This window comes from Lampris incognitus, chromosome 14 (genome assembly GCF_029633865.1).
Source record: "Lampris incognitus isolate fLamInc1 chromosome 14, fLamInc1.hap2, whole genome shotgun sequence".
Taxonomy (NCBI): Eukaryota; Metazoa; Chordata; class Actinopteri; order Lampriformes; family Lampridae; genus Lampris; species Lampris incognitus.
Window position 1 is genome coordinate 12,916,732 of NC_079224.1, and position 12,998 is coordinate 12,929,729.

Here is a 12,998-nt window from a genome sequence, read left to right on the forward strand (position 1 = left end):
AGCAAACCTGCTGGCGGCAATGCATCACGCCAGGCCTAGCCTAGCCCCCGTAGAGCCCGGGAGATGCTGCATTTTTGTCAGGATGGTTGTTATAGGTAATCCTGATAAATCTACAGCAATGAGCTGTAGCGCGTTACCCTCAGGCCATGCGGCTGGAGAAACAGGATGATTATGAGCAGGATGATTAGTAGACTCGTTATATAGGGCAGTCGCCTCAGCTGCTTCTCATTCTATCAACGCTATGCCCAGGTTATACATGAAAATAATTGGCGGAGAGGCCAAGAGGTTAGTTAGCCTGAATGTCTTACAACTTTAATCCAACGCGTACCGTATTTCCCGGCTATAAGCAACTGACACAAAGTAATTTTGAATACGCTGCATTTCAACTAGGGCCACTAGATGGCACTGTTTAATCTTGTGACTCAATGAAAATACTGTACCGCCCACAGAAATTGGATGAGAGTAGGACGGACACAACTTTTTGCCATGGTCATTTGAGTAGTTCAAAAGAAAATGGCGGTTGTTAGTTGTTATGGTGACAAAACACGTCAGCGGGGCCGTAAATGTTCGTTCTACTCCACTGCTCGTTTGGTCATTACTGCAAAACCTTGAGTGAGTCCTGCGATTAAAAAAAGAAAAGAAAAAAAAAGTCTGCGACTTGCCGCAAGTCGGTTTGTATGGACGTTTATACGGAAGTCAGCCCGCTACAACGGCCGCAGTTCTTTGGAATGGCAGCGGTTCAAATAAAAATGGCCGCCGGTCTGACCATTCTGCTATGCTGATTCGAATGGGAATGTACGTTCTACTATTATTCAATTTCTATGGTAGCACAATATAAATGCGATTTATATACCGAAGCGACCTACACATTTTTTGCCGAGTGTGTCTTATACTCCAGTGCGACTTGTAGTCTGGGAAATACGGTATCTGAAAGGGCCAGGCAAAATTATAACTTCCTGTTTATGTACTGTGAAATTTGGCGACTAATTCTGGGAGGTTCAAGACTCAGACAGATTAGCGGTGCCACGTTGTCAAGGTCCAGTGTAAATAAAAATACATACTGTTTACTTTAGTTTGAGTTTAAGTGGATACAGAGAAGGAGTATGATGTCCTTAGTTTCCTGTCTCTGCATTGTCATTCTTAAGATGACCCCATCTCTTACTGATATCACCACTCCGTTTTTACCTCCACCATACAAAATTGAATTGCTTTTCCACTATCTTCAATATTTCCTCTCATTTCTATGTGCTACCTGACAGTGTGGGCAACTGACCAGACAGGGGCTTGGAACGTGCTTGCCCCCTACTCTCCATAGTGGCACAATCTGTAAATAATGCATAAGGATGCAGAAGGGTGAGAGGCAAAGAGTATTTTTTTTAAGTGAGCGAGGTGGATGTGAGACAGCCGGAGCATATACGCCTCAATTAATTCTGTCTGGTCCCTTACCCATTACTGGTAATGATGAGAGGTACAGTAGGTTAGTTTCTCTGAACCGCTGGCTAGTTTAGCTCTCCGAAAAGCAGGGATTCTTATTTTTAAACAAGTGGCTCTCTCTCTGAGGTCAGCCTTACTTGCTAAAAAACACCCTACCGAGATAGGTGCTGCTATTCATGTGTTCAGGAGTTTAAAGCATGCCAGGTTCGCAGGCGATTAGAGAGCTGGCCAAGCATACACCCTGTGCAGACGCAGTCGATTAAGTCAGATAGAGTAGTACATCAGATTGACTGTCTCCCTCGCTCATCGTGTTTCCCGACAGTTTTCATACGCACTAAATGTCAACTCCAAAAACTTGACTATTATAGCTCACTTCTGGCAGCGGCACTATAGCATGACTCAGTTTGTCCCATTGAGACACTGCCTCTCCCTCGCTGATTGTCCCACAATCAGCTAGTCATTTAGCTCAGATTAAAACCAATGCACCTATTATGAGGTCTGGACTTCTGCCAATCTCAGAAAACCAGAGCAATGGAAATTATTTGGCTCCACTAACGTCCGATCATTGTCTCTAAATGTGCTGTGGCTTAATTATGTAATGCCAGGTTATAGTTTCTACAAGCAGGGGCTGTATGAAATGTGGCTTAGACCGAATGTTGTCCAGCTACATGATGTTTCACCAGATTATACTCGTGCTTTTATGTCCTTTTGAAATACTCTCACAAAAGTGGTAAATGAGCTGCTGCCTGTAGTGGATTCTGATTCCACCTCAGTGTTATTATTACTTGACCTTATCGCAGTCTTCAACACTATTGACCATGTCGTACGCTCAGCCTGCCTGCAGAACTACAGAGGTGTCTCATTCTTTGCCGGCTCATTCTTGGGAAAAGAACAATTTATCCAAGAGAACAGGCCCTCTCCGGGGTTTAGTGCTTGTCCCTTTTTATTCTCTTTTTTTATATTACCTCTTGTCTGAGTTTTTCGAAATTGGGAAATCACTTTCCTTTGCGAGGCAGACAATATGCAGCTGTATGAAGCCGTAAAGTTGAACGATCACCCCCAGTTTAGAAACGTAGAGGCAGGCTTGTCTGCAGTTAAAAACTGGATGTCATCTAACTTCTTACAAAGCAGAGACGCCGGCTATTGGCCCAATTAGACACAGACATCAGTTTGAGAAAATAACAATGAATCTTGATAACTACGTGATTTCCCAGAGTTCCTTTGTTTAAATTCGGGGTGTTGCTTTTCACCCGACTCCTTCTTTTGAACTTACATGCCAGTGAAATCAAAGAGGCTGCTTTTTTTCCACCTTTGAAACATTGCACCTCCAATCTATCCTACCGATCGCCAGTACCGAGACTCTTATTCATGCACTGGTTTCATCCAGACTAGATTACTGCAAAGTCCTTTTCTCCACCCTGCCACAGAAGGTGCTCCAGATAGCGCAGAACGCCGCTGCAAACATCTTGACTAAATCATTAATCGATAGAAGTTATGAAGCCCAGTGTACCACCCCGTCCAATCCAATCCAATCCCAGGATGAAGGTCCTCTCTGTTCCCAGAGCCCAAAAGAAAGAAAGAGTGTTTTGTTTTCCGCCCCTTTCCCTGCTGACGTCAGATCTCAACTAATAACCTACTTATTCTCATTACTGTTTGACTAGCAGTTACCTCTGAGTTGTTTGGCTTTGTTGATGCTTGACTTTGACACCTCCTCCCTGAGAGGGTCTTGGTGTCAACACAAGGTTAGTTCAGTCTTCCTCAATAGGATTAAAGCCTTGTCCCGCCAATGGAATCCCGTTTTTCCCCGTGTGAATGGTAAAAGCCTTCTGAGACTTTAAATTTGATTCGGGACCATGCAAATAAACGAGTTGAAATTTGACTTGACTTACAGCTGGACCAGGAGCTCCGATCACACCCTGCAGACCACTTGGGCCTGGAGGACCCTGCAGATGTGGAGGAAAAAGAGATACACATTCAGACATGTTGCATTCATACACATTGGAGAACATAGGTTTGTGAAAAAGCAACTACGTTCAGAACGTTCTGTGCATTATCCGTATACCCAGTCTTTAATTGGAAGTACGGGATCTCACTTGGCAGAAAATAAAAATGATGCATTTTCATATTCAATTCGTTTTTTACAATGGACCAAATGTTTATAGCTAGTTACATGATGTTATCAGTCTCTATTGAACATTCTGTCATTCCAGCCAATTACATTTCGTTAGTAGCATGTCTCATTTGTTGACTGGAATCCCATTCAATTACTGAATTTTCTGAAATGCGTTAGGCCAAATGTATTTGTCGTTCTGGTATCTCCCAAACCATGAATGGAGTTTCCAGAGATATCATCAGAGTGCAATAAATGACTCTCTGGTTATTGATTTAAATTCCAAAGACTATTTTGAGCAGAATGCTCTTCTTCAGTGCGCCCTCAGTAATAATCAACCTGTGCCCTTTTACTTGATCAACACTTTTCTGAGGATTCAGCATCTGGTGTTGTAGTAGATTAGCAGGTGAAATAAAATAAATAAATAAATAAATAAGTATCACTAATAAAGTATGCTCAAGGTGCAAATAGGCACGTGGATGCAGTCCATCATCCTCTACCTTTCATACTGCAAGCATACCAGCGTGTACTAAAAGCCAACCTTTCCCACAACTTTTGAGAGCCACATTTTGAGTGATATGAGGTATGGCTGTGGGCGAAAGGCAAATGACAGATACGTGCATGAAATTTGTGTGGACATCCTTGGTGGATGTTCACTGTGGTCCACTTTGGCATTCTGGTCATTTTGGTCGGATGGCCATCTGCGTACCTTATGTCTGGACTATGAAATGGCCCCTAGATTTATGGACATGTCAAAAGTGATAGAAAAGTGGAAAAAGGAAACTTACAAGTTCACCCTTGTCTCCCTTGCTTCCTTTCTGGCCAGGTCCACCAACTTCTCCCTGTGGGGCAATACAAACAGGACGGTTCACATCATCCATCTGCATCTTAAACGTCTCTCAGTGTTTAATCTAAACCCAGTGGCTCGAGATGTCACCTTTACTGTGACTGGGTGGTAATCATTTCTACTGAGATTTTAATCTGACTGACCCGCGAAGACCTTGGGCAAGTGTTTGCAATTAATTGATTACTCGCTCCGCCCCCCCAACCCTATTGGCACCATAACTGATAAAATTACGTGACAAGGGACATGACGGGGATTACAAATGTGTGATGGGAGCAAATCCATAGATGTTGATCTGTTGTTGAGTGCATCGGCTGTGGACATGGTGTTTGCTGGCCTGGGGTCAGACTGAGTATGCAAAAGTGACGATTATGCAAGCACATTATTTCACTGTTTTTTTGCTTTTTTATATATGTGTGTTTTATATTTTATGCGTGTCAGTGGAAAACATCCCGAATCGTATTATTAAGTGTGACAATCTATCAGTGATAATTATGTTTCCTGCCTTTATAAGCCTGGGGCAAAACCAGATAATGGTTTAATGATAGATATGTGAGGACAGGGTATTTTTGTTGAGTATTGTGTCTTTAATGTATGTTGGTGTGCCGTCTTGTTTATTAAGCGTGTTTCGTTTCGAGTCCCGGGTTCATCAACAGCCTCGCGGTGATAATGGCGTTCCTGTCATTGCTGCTTATGATGATGAATGAGAGCAGAAATATCAGCCAGTTATAAAAGTACAAGTTATAAATGTATCTTTTTCCACATTATTTGTATATTCTGTACATAGTTTCTTGTTTGTTTGCTGTTGTTGTTCGTGTGTTGTATATTAACTATGTTGTATGTTTATTTTTAGTTTTTTGTACTGTTTTATTACCCTAGGATGTCTGACAACATCGGGCAAAGGGACTGCCGATGGAAAATAGCCTCTTAGCTACCCCGGGTACATTTACGTTTGTTTTGAATGTTGATTAATGTACATTGTCCCTTCCTAAATAAACTGTTTTGTTTTTAATCTTCCTCACAACAACGTGTTTTGGAGACAGACGTTGTGTTTCGTTTCACTCTCAAATCATTAAAACCATGATGCCACATTTCCTTGTTTGTGAAAGAAAAGGGAAACAAAAATAATGTTTGCTGTGCTTCGAGAAGTATCGAACCCTAATTTATCTCTGAGCAGACGTATAACAGATATTTTCAGTAAAGTTCTACGTAACTGGTGTGTGTGTGTATGTGTTAACGTCACCTTGTCACCATCCTCTCCGGGGGGTCCTTGAGGGCCGGCGGGTCCGGGGAGACCAACAGGACCTTGAATGCCGTCGCGACCGGCTGGACCCATGGGGCCTTTCTCACCCTAAACAGCACATCAAACCACGGTCAACAAGTCGCCTCAAACAGTCAGCAGTAACGGTTCATTTTAAATTCTCATTTAGTCTTTCACAGCCTCCTGTTTCCAAATCCTACAGACTCATAAGAAAGGAAGCAGTTGACAGTGTGGAGCGCTGTGTGTGTGTGTGTGTGTGTGTGTGTGTGTGTGTGTGTGTGTCCAAGAGAAAAAGAAACAGGAAGAGTGAGAGAGAGAGAGAGAGAGAGAGAGAGAGAGAGAGAGAGAGAGAGAGAGAGAGAGAGAGAGAGCACTCACAGGGCCTCCTTTTTCTCCGGCAGGGCCAGGGGGTCCTTGAGGGCCATTGCGTCCTGTCAAACCGATGGGACCGCCGGGACCAGCAGCACCTCTCTCTCCAGGAGAACCCTGTCATTCAGGGACAGACACCCATCAGTGACTGCCAGGTAAAGTTATCTAACAGTTAGTAGTGAGACCATTCATTCATTCATTCATTCATCTTCAGCCGCACTCTGGGGTCGGGTCACGGTGGCAGCAAGCCAAGTAGGGCACTCCAGACGTCCCTCTCCCCAGCAACGCCCTCCAGCTCCTCCTGGGGGATCCCAGGGTGTTCCTAGGCCAGATTGGACATGTAGTCCCTCCAGCGAGTTCTGGGTCTACCCCGGGGGTCTCCTCCCAGTTGGCCGTGCCCGGAAAGCCTCCAAAGGAAGGCGCCCAGGAGGCATCCTAATCAGATGCCCGAACCACCTCAACTGGCTCCTTTCGACGTGAAGGAGCAGCGGCTCTACTCCGAGCTCCCTCCGGGTGTCTGAGCTTCTCACCCTATCTCTAGGGCTGAGCCCAGACACCCTACGGAGGAAACTCATTTCAGCCGCTTGTATCTGCGATCTCACCCTTTCGGTCACTACCCAAAGCTCATCACCACAGGTGAGGGTTAGTTGTGAGACTAAAAATATAAATTAAAAAAATAAATAAATGAAACTAAAATAAAGTATCATACTTCAAATTGGTTTAATTTCAATTCAGTGGACAAAGTTGTAATGAATTGGCCATGTTTGGGGAAAAGTTCCATGCATGCTGTGACGGTACACCGTAGTCACACTGACATGTGAAGTGCTCCCCCGAAACACATTGGTAAATAGAAGTAAAAGAAAAGGAACATGATGAAAAGAAGTAAAACTCCAGCGGCATTGCTGCAAGCCTCTCTGGGATAAGAGCATCGGGAGGATGGAGGAACTTCTTATCTGGTAATGCAGTTCGGCTGCTTTCTCGGACCATCCTTGGCCGAGGCCTTGAGGAGTATCTCTCCGTTCATTCTTGCATACGCCCGTCTAACTGCCTTCTTATCTCCTGTGCCCTGTTGTGCGCTCATCGGTGTGCAGGTGGCCAAAATCACAAAACACTGTGACGGCATCTTTGACCCACGAGCCGTTTAGGCATCCCCCGGGGGAAAGCAAAGGTTCTCTCCATGAAACAAGCTGCTCTCGAAACAAAAACACACTCGCACGGTCGCACATTTATCAAACACCCGTAGAGGCACACACACACACACACGCACAGACACACACAGTGATTCGTCTGCTGATGTGAGCTGCCACCTGGCACTCATATGTCTGGCCCATTTCATGGCAGACATCTCCCGTGACACGCACAGCTCCAAACTGTCAGTCCTAGTCTGCCAAACTCCCTGCCTGCGCACACACACGCACACACACACAAACACACACACCCTCACAAACCATCACGCAAGTTCCTCTGACTCACAGCCCTTTGTATCTTTTCTCCCTCTCTCTCTGTTTCCCCCATCTCAGTGTCTATGTTTCACTCTTTCACTCGTCTCATTCCTGCACTGAAAAATGAAAAACAAAACACACACACACACACACACACACACACACACACACACAAACACAGAGCGTGTGTGACAGAAGTCTCCATTTTAATTCTGTTTTGCTTTTCATTTTTCACTGTTCTTATCTCTCACTCTGACAAACGCATGCCCGTGCGGTTTAAAGGATGTCTCTCGGAAGACTAAGACACCGACCGCATCACGTCTCTCACACACACACACACACACACACACACACACACACACACACGTTTACTTAGGGCCCTTTTGGGGACATTACATAGACTTACGTTCATTCCCTAACTTTACCATCTGAACTACAGGCCTAACCCTAACCCTACCCTAACCTTAACCATCAGAACTATGGCTAACCTTAACCCTTAACCTAACCTTAACCATCGTACATGCCTAACCCTAACCCTTAACCTAACCTTAATCTAACCTTAACCCAACCTTACCCTAAACTTAACAACTGACCCCAAAATCAGCTTTTGTCCTCAATGGGACAAGCCGTCCCCAATTAACTGGTCTTTCGTCTGAAACGTGTCCCTGAAACTAGGAAAAGTCAGGACACACACACACACACACACACACACACACACACATACACCGCTGTTACATGGACACTTTCCTGCAGCTCAACACTGGCAGTAAATCGATGGAAGAAAATATCAGATCTCTGGCGTGCATGAGCATTGTGCGCCGGTCACTTTTTTTTTTTTAACCGGAGTTTTTCCACACAACCGCGAACACAGTCCATCAAGTGTTTTCAGACGATAACCGACTTCCAGGCCAATTTGAGAGAAGGAGCTCGTATCGCACTGGAAATGGTTTTGCTCGTTTGCTGGAGGAACCTCTTCTCTCTCTTTCATCATCTCTCATGCGTGCTCTGCATATCTGCTCTCATCTAATCTGCTATTGCTCTGTCATTGGCGAGGTGCAATTATCGGGAGTCAGCTTTTAACGCTTGAGCTAAATGTCAGACGGTTCAAAGCTGCCTGTCAGTCAGCCTTCTGTGCAGATTCACTGCTGGAACTCCTGAGGCATTTCACTGCACACATCACCGGCTGGAGTCGGGGAGGGGTGGGGTGTGTGTGTGTGTGTGTGTGTGCTGGTGCTTAAAGACAGAAAGACGGAGAAAAGCTGGCCAACTTATTCATGGATTACTTCTGCCTCCACCCATCTCTGTCAGGGTCACCAACAGCGTACGACCGAGTGGGGAGAGACACCGTAGGCAGCACTGAGAAACAGCAGCAACACCCCAGAGGACTTCCTCTGCTTTGAGCGCGGGTACGAGAGTGTTGCAAGACTATGTCTGGGACGTAGCATCAACGCACCCTTTAAATACAGTTTAAAGACCATCCTCAATGGTGTTGTGACATTTATACAGCACCCCCCCTTTCTTTCCCGATTGAATCCAGCCAATCACCCCACTCTTCCGAGCCATCCTGGTCTCTGCTGCACCCCCTCTGCCGATTCGGGGTGGGCTGCAGACTACCACATACCTCCTCCGATACACGTGGAGTCGCCAGCAGCCGCTTCTTTTCACCTGACAGTGAGGAGTTTCACCAGGGGGATGTAGCGCGTGGGAGGACCACGCCATCCCCCCCCCCCCCCGGTTCTTCCCCTACCCCCTGAACAGGCGCCCCGACTGACCAGAAGAGGTGCTAGCACACACATACACAGACACATCCTCCTTCCCACCTGCAGACACGGCCAATTGTGTCTGTAGGGATGCCCGACCAAGCCGGAGGTAACACAACGCTGTCTGACGCACATAACAGACAGAAAACTGTTCTTGCAGGCGGTGTGTGCAAGTGGAAGGAAAAAAGAAAAAAAAGTGGAGATGGGAGAAATTGTCAGGTGGCTCCCTATTGCTATCACTGCAACGATGATGTCTCTTTTTCAGCTATTCCCACAGCGTGTGCTGTCCATTCTGCAAAAAGAACAAAGTCCCTGTTCTCCGCTGTTGCCGTGGCAAGAGAGGCAAGGTGGCCATGGTAACATGATACTTACGACGGGGCCGGGGGGACCTTGAGGCCCTTCTCCTCCCTTCAAGCCACCTGGACCCTGAAAGCAGAGGACAGGAGAGGGTTAGCTTGTGCTCCATGCGGGACACCACTTAATGCCAATCAAAGACCACTCAAAGCTGTTGAATGGGGCTCTTCAGTATTAATGTGTGTGTGTGTGTGTGTGTGTGTGTGTGTGTGTGTGCGTGCGTGCGTGCTGCACTAGTGTATTCTCATCAACTGACACTTTGTATAACGTACAGCGTTAATCTCATAACAGGTGTTTAAATTAGACCTCCTTATTGAGTCCCCACCGGGAGGGAGTGTAGCGTGGCCCGTGGAGCAGCCGCTCTCGGATGGAGCAGCCGCTCTCGGATGGAGCCGGTCTATCCGCAGATACCCGCCACACCTCCTCGAGGCCTCGGCCCGCGCGAACGACTGCGTCTGTGCCGAATCACAGCACCAGTCACTAAAGCGGCATATGGAAAATGCTGTTCGCCAGGGGCAGTAAAGACTTTCATTATTATAACTAATTTACAGGCTCCCGCCGAGCCAAGGGGCCTCGCAAGCTGCCAAAGCAGGCGTCTCACCAGGACCGGCGTCCCCGTCTTACCACGGTGCATTAGAGGGATGGAAGCAGCCCGCTCGTCGGGCACACAAAAAGTTATTTATTGGCTCATATATCGCTACTGTGCCGCCTCCTCCAGATTGAGCACTGGGATGATGTGTGCGCACGTGTCTGTAAGTGTGTGTGTGTGTGTGTGTGTGTATGTATTCCGGTCATGAACATTTGTGTGATAGTCATTAAAGGATAGCCATCAAACAATTGTGCACTTAGCTAGTCACTCGTGAAATGTGTGTGTGTGTGTGTGTGTGTATGTGTGTACTTCTGTTTTTATGTGGGGTGTGTGCGCATGCATTCAAAAGGGGGCCTTGAAGACTTTCATGTGTGCCTGCCTGCTCATTGTTTGTGTGTGTTGTGTTGTGTTGTGTTGTGGGTGTGTTTGTATTCCTACACCCCCAGCAGCGTAGTTAGTACATGTTATTTTTGAGAAGTTTTTGTACGTTGTGTGTCTGCCTCGGTGTAGGAGTATGTGTAAAGAATGTGAGTGAGCAGGTGTGTGTGTGTAGGCCCGCGTGTGAGTGAGCAGACGTACACGAGAGAGCAAACGAGAAACTCTTCATGTGTACCAGCTGGTTTGTGTGTGTGTGTGTGTGTGTGTGTGTGTGTGTGTGTGTTGTGTGTGTCAGTCATCTCTGCACATCAACACTGTTGTTGTGGACTGTCTTTAATGGACAGCCTTGAAATGGGCTTCAGCCAGAATCCGACTGTCTGATACTTAGTCAGCCCCCCAGCCTTTCTCTATCACCCTGAACTTACCCCCCCCCCACCCCACAACTTTGTGAAAAATGAAATCCGGGGTCTCATCTGATTGCCATGGTTTAAATCCCCCGTCTCTCTCCTCTCGCTGTCCGTTAGTGCCGACTCAATAAACCAAAAGAATGTAAAAGCAGATGGTGAATAGGACCAATTGTACCTGGCCAGTTACCCCCCTCTCCTGAGCCGTCCTGGTCTCTGCTCCACCCCCTCTGCCGATCCGGGGAGGGCTGCAGACTACCACACGCCTCCTCCGATACATGTGGAGTCACCAGCCGCTCCTTTTCACCTGACGGTGAGGAGTTTCGCCAGGGGGATGTAGCGCGTGGGAGGATCACGCTATTCCCCCCAGTCCCCCCTCCCCTGAATAGGCGCCCGACCGACCAGAGGAGGCGACGGACACATACCCATTGTTACGGCCACGGGTGTGTCCGTGTCCGTATAGTTGTGTTGTGTTGCCTCCTGTATCTAACCCTCACTCTCACTCTACATTCAGGTGTCCGCCAGGTGCTCCTCATCACATAATCAACCGGTCAACAAATCATCCCATTTCCATCAGCTGTGTAGTCTCCCATTTAAACCCCCACATGTGTTCAGTTCCCTGGCCGGCCAGCTAGTTTAGTTTGTGTGTGATTTTAGTTAGCGTGGTGTAGCTACTTTGTGTTTGTGATGTCTGGCCCGTTTTCGGTCAAGTTTTGCGTTGTTTCTATCCTGAGTATTTTGAGATATGTTTAGCCTTGAGTTTGTTTAGTTATTTTGGGCAAGAGGATCAAGGTAAGATGCCCATGGGCATACACCCCATCACGTAGCTTACCTCTGTTAGACACACTAGGTTAGCAGCGGTAGCCACCTTCTGTCTTTTAGGTTTGGTGCTTTTCAGCACTGTCGAGGGTGGGTTACTTTTGTTAATAGTTTGTTGTTTTGGCAACCGTTCGGTTCCCTTGTCCTGTCATGGTGTTAATAAATATTTATATTTTGTTACATTTATACGTTTGTGTCGCACCCTCACCTCACTGTTACCCGGTGCACTAATTGTTGCACCCTCACCAGACCGAGGGACGTAACACCCACATCCGGCTTCCCACCAGCAGACACGGCCATTTGTGTCTGTAGGGATGCCCGACCAAGCAGGTGGTAACATGGGGATTCGAACCGGCGATCCCCATGCTGGTAGGCAACGGAATAGACCGCTAAGCTACCCAGATGCCCCAGCAAACAGTTTTAACCTACCCTTGGAGCAAAAGTAATTTTTATAAAGTAGTGTACATCAGATATACGGACATGTTCAACCTTGTGCTGCAGGTAGGATGTGTAATGTGTGTTGTTACAATATTGCCACAGAACTAAACCCTCTCGTGCTGAAAGCACCATGGGAGGATAATGTCGCTGATGAGAGGAAACGGAATAAAACTGGATGGCATCTCGTGAATATGGGCTTTAAGCCTCGCTGAAGCTAATGACGCTGAAGCGTGTCAATATGGCGGCTGTTAGAATCTCTACTCCCTCCAATGCTGTGATGGAGGCCGGCGCAGCACTGACCACGGCGTTCAGCCAGGCCCGCTGCCAACAACGGCATTTGGCTTGACAGCAGGTGGTTATGCTGGTAATTGGTGTTTTGAAGCTTTTTGAAAGTAAGCAGGATGTGTGTACGGGTCACGGGATGACGCAGGCGCGTGCGTGTGTGTGTGTGTGTGTGTGTACATTACCATGGCTCCTGGAAGACCTCTTGCTCCTGCAAAGCCCCTCAGGCCAGGAGGACCGGGCTTCCCAGAAATACCCTGGGGACCTGGGTCACCCTACAGAGGCAGAAGCAAGGCATCAGTTTATGTGACATCATCTCATGGCAGAATGTGGCTTGAATTTTAATAAACGACAACGTGAACCTGTACACGGTTGCAGAAACTCAGAATCAAAAAAATGTTTCCATTTTTTTTTTCCTCCCCAATTGTATCTGGCCAATTACTCCACTCTTCCGAGCTGTCCCGGTCACTGCTCCACCCTGCTCTGCCAATCCGGGGAGGGCTGCAGACTACAA

General features: G+C 47.0%; 1 protein-coding gene across 1 annotated transcript in view; it reads right to left on the minus strand.

The window, feature by feature from the left end:
• Positions 1 to 12,998, minus strand: part of LOC130123817 (collagen alpha-1(XI) chain-like) — a 116,841-nt gene that overhangs the window by 31,319 nt on the left and 72,524 nt on the right. The window contains exons 40-45 of the mRNA XM_056293117.1: positions 12,670 to 12,759; positions 9,593 to 9,646; positions 6,028 to 6,135; positions 5,632 to 5,739; positions 4,333 to 4,386; positions 3,324 to 3,377 (exon numbers count right to left, since the gene is read on the minus strand). Coding sequence (XP_056149092.1) covers positions 3,324 to 3,377; positions 4,333 to 4,386; positions 5,632 to 5,739; positions 6,028 to 6,135; positions 9,593 to 9,646; positions 12,670 to 12,759 — 468 coding nt within the window. The remainder of the gene's footprint in view (positions 1 to 3,323; positions 3,378 to 4,332; positions 4,387 to 5,631; positions 5,740 to 6,027; positions 6,136 to 9,592; positions 9,647 to 12,669; positions 12,760 to 12,998) is intronic.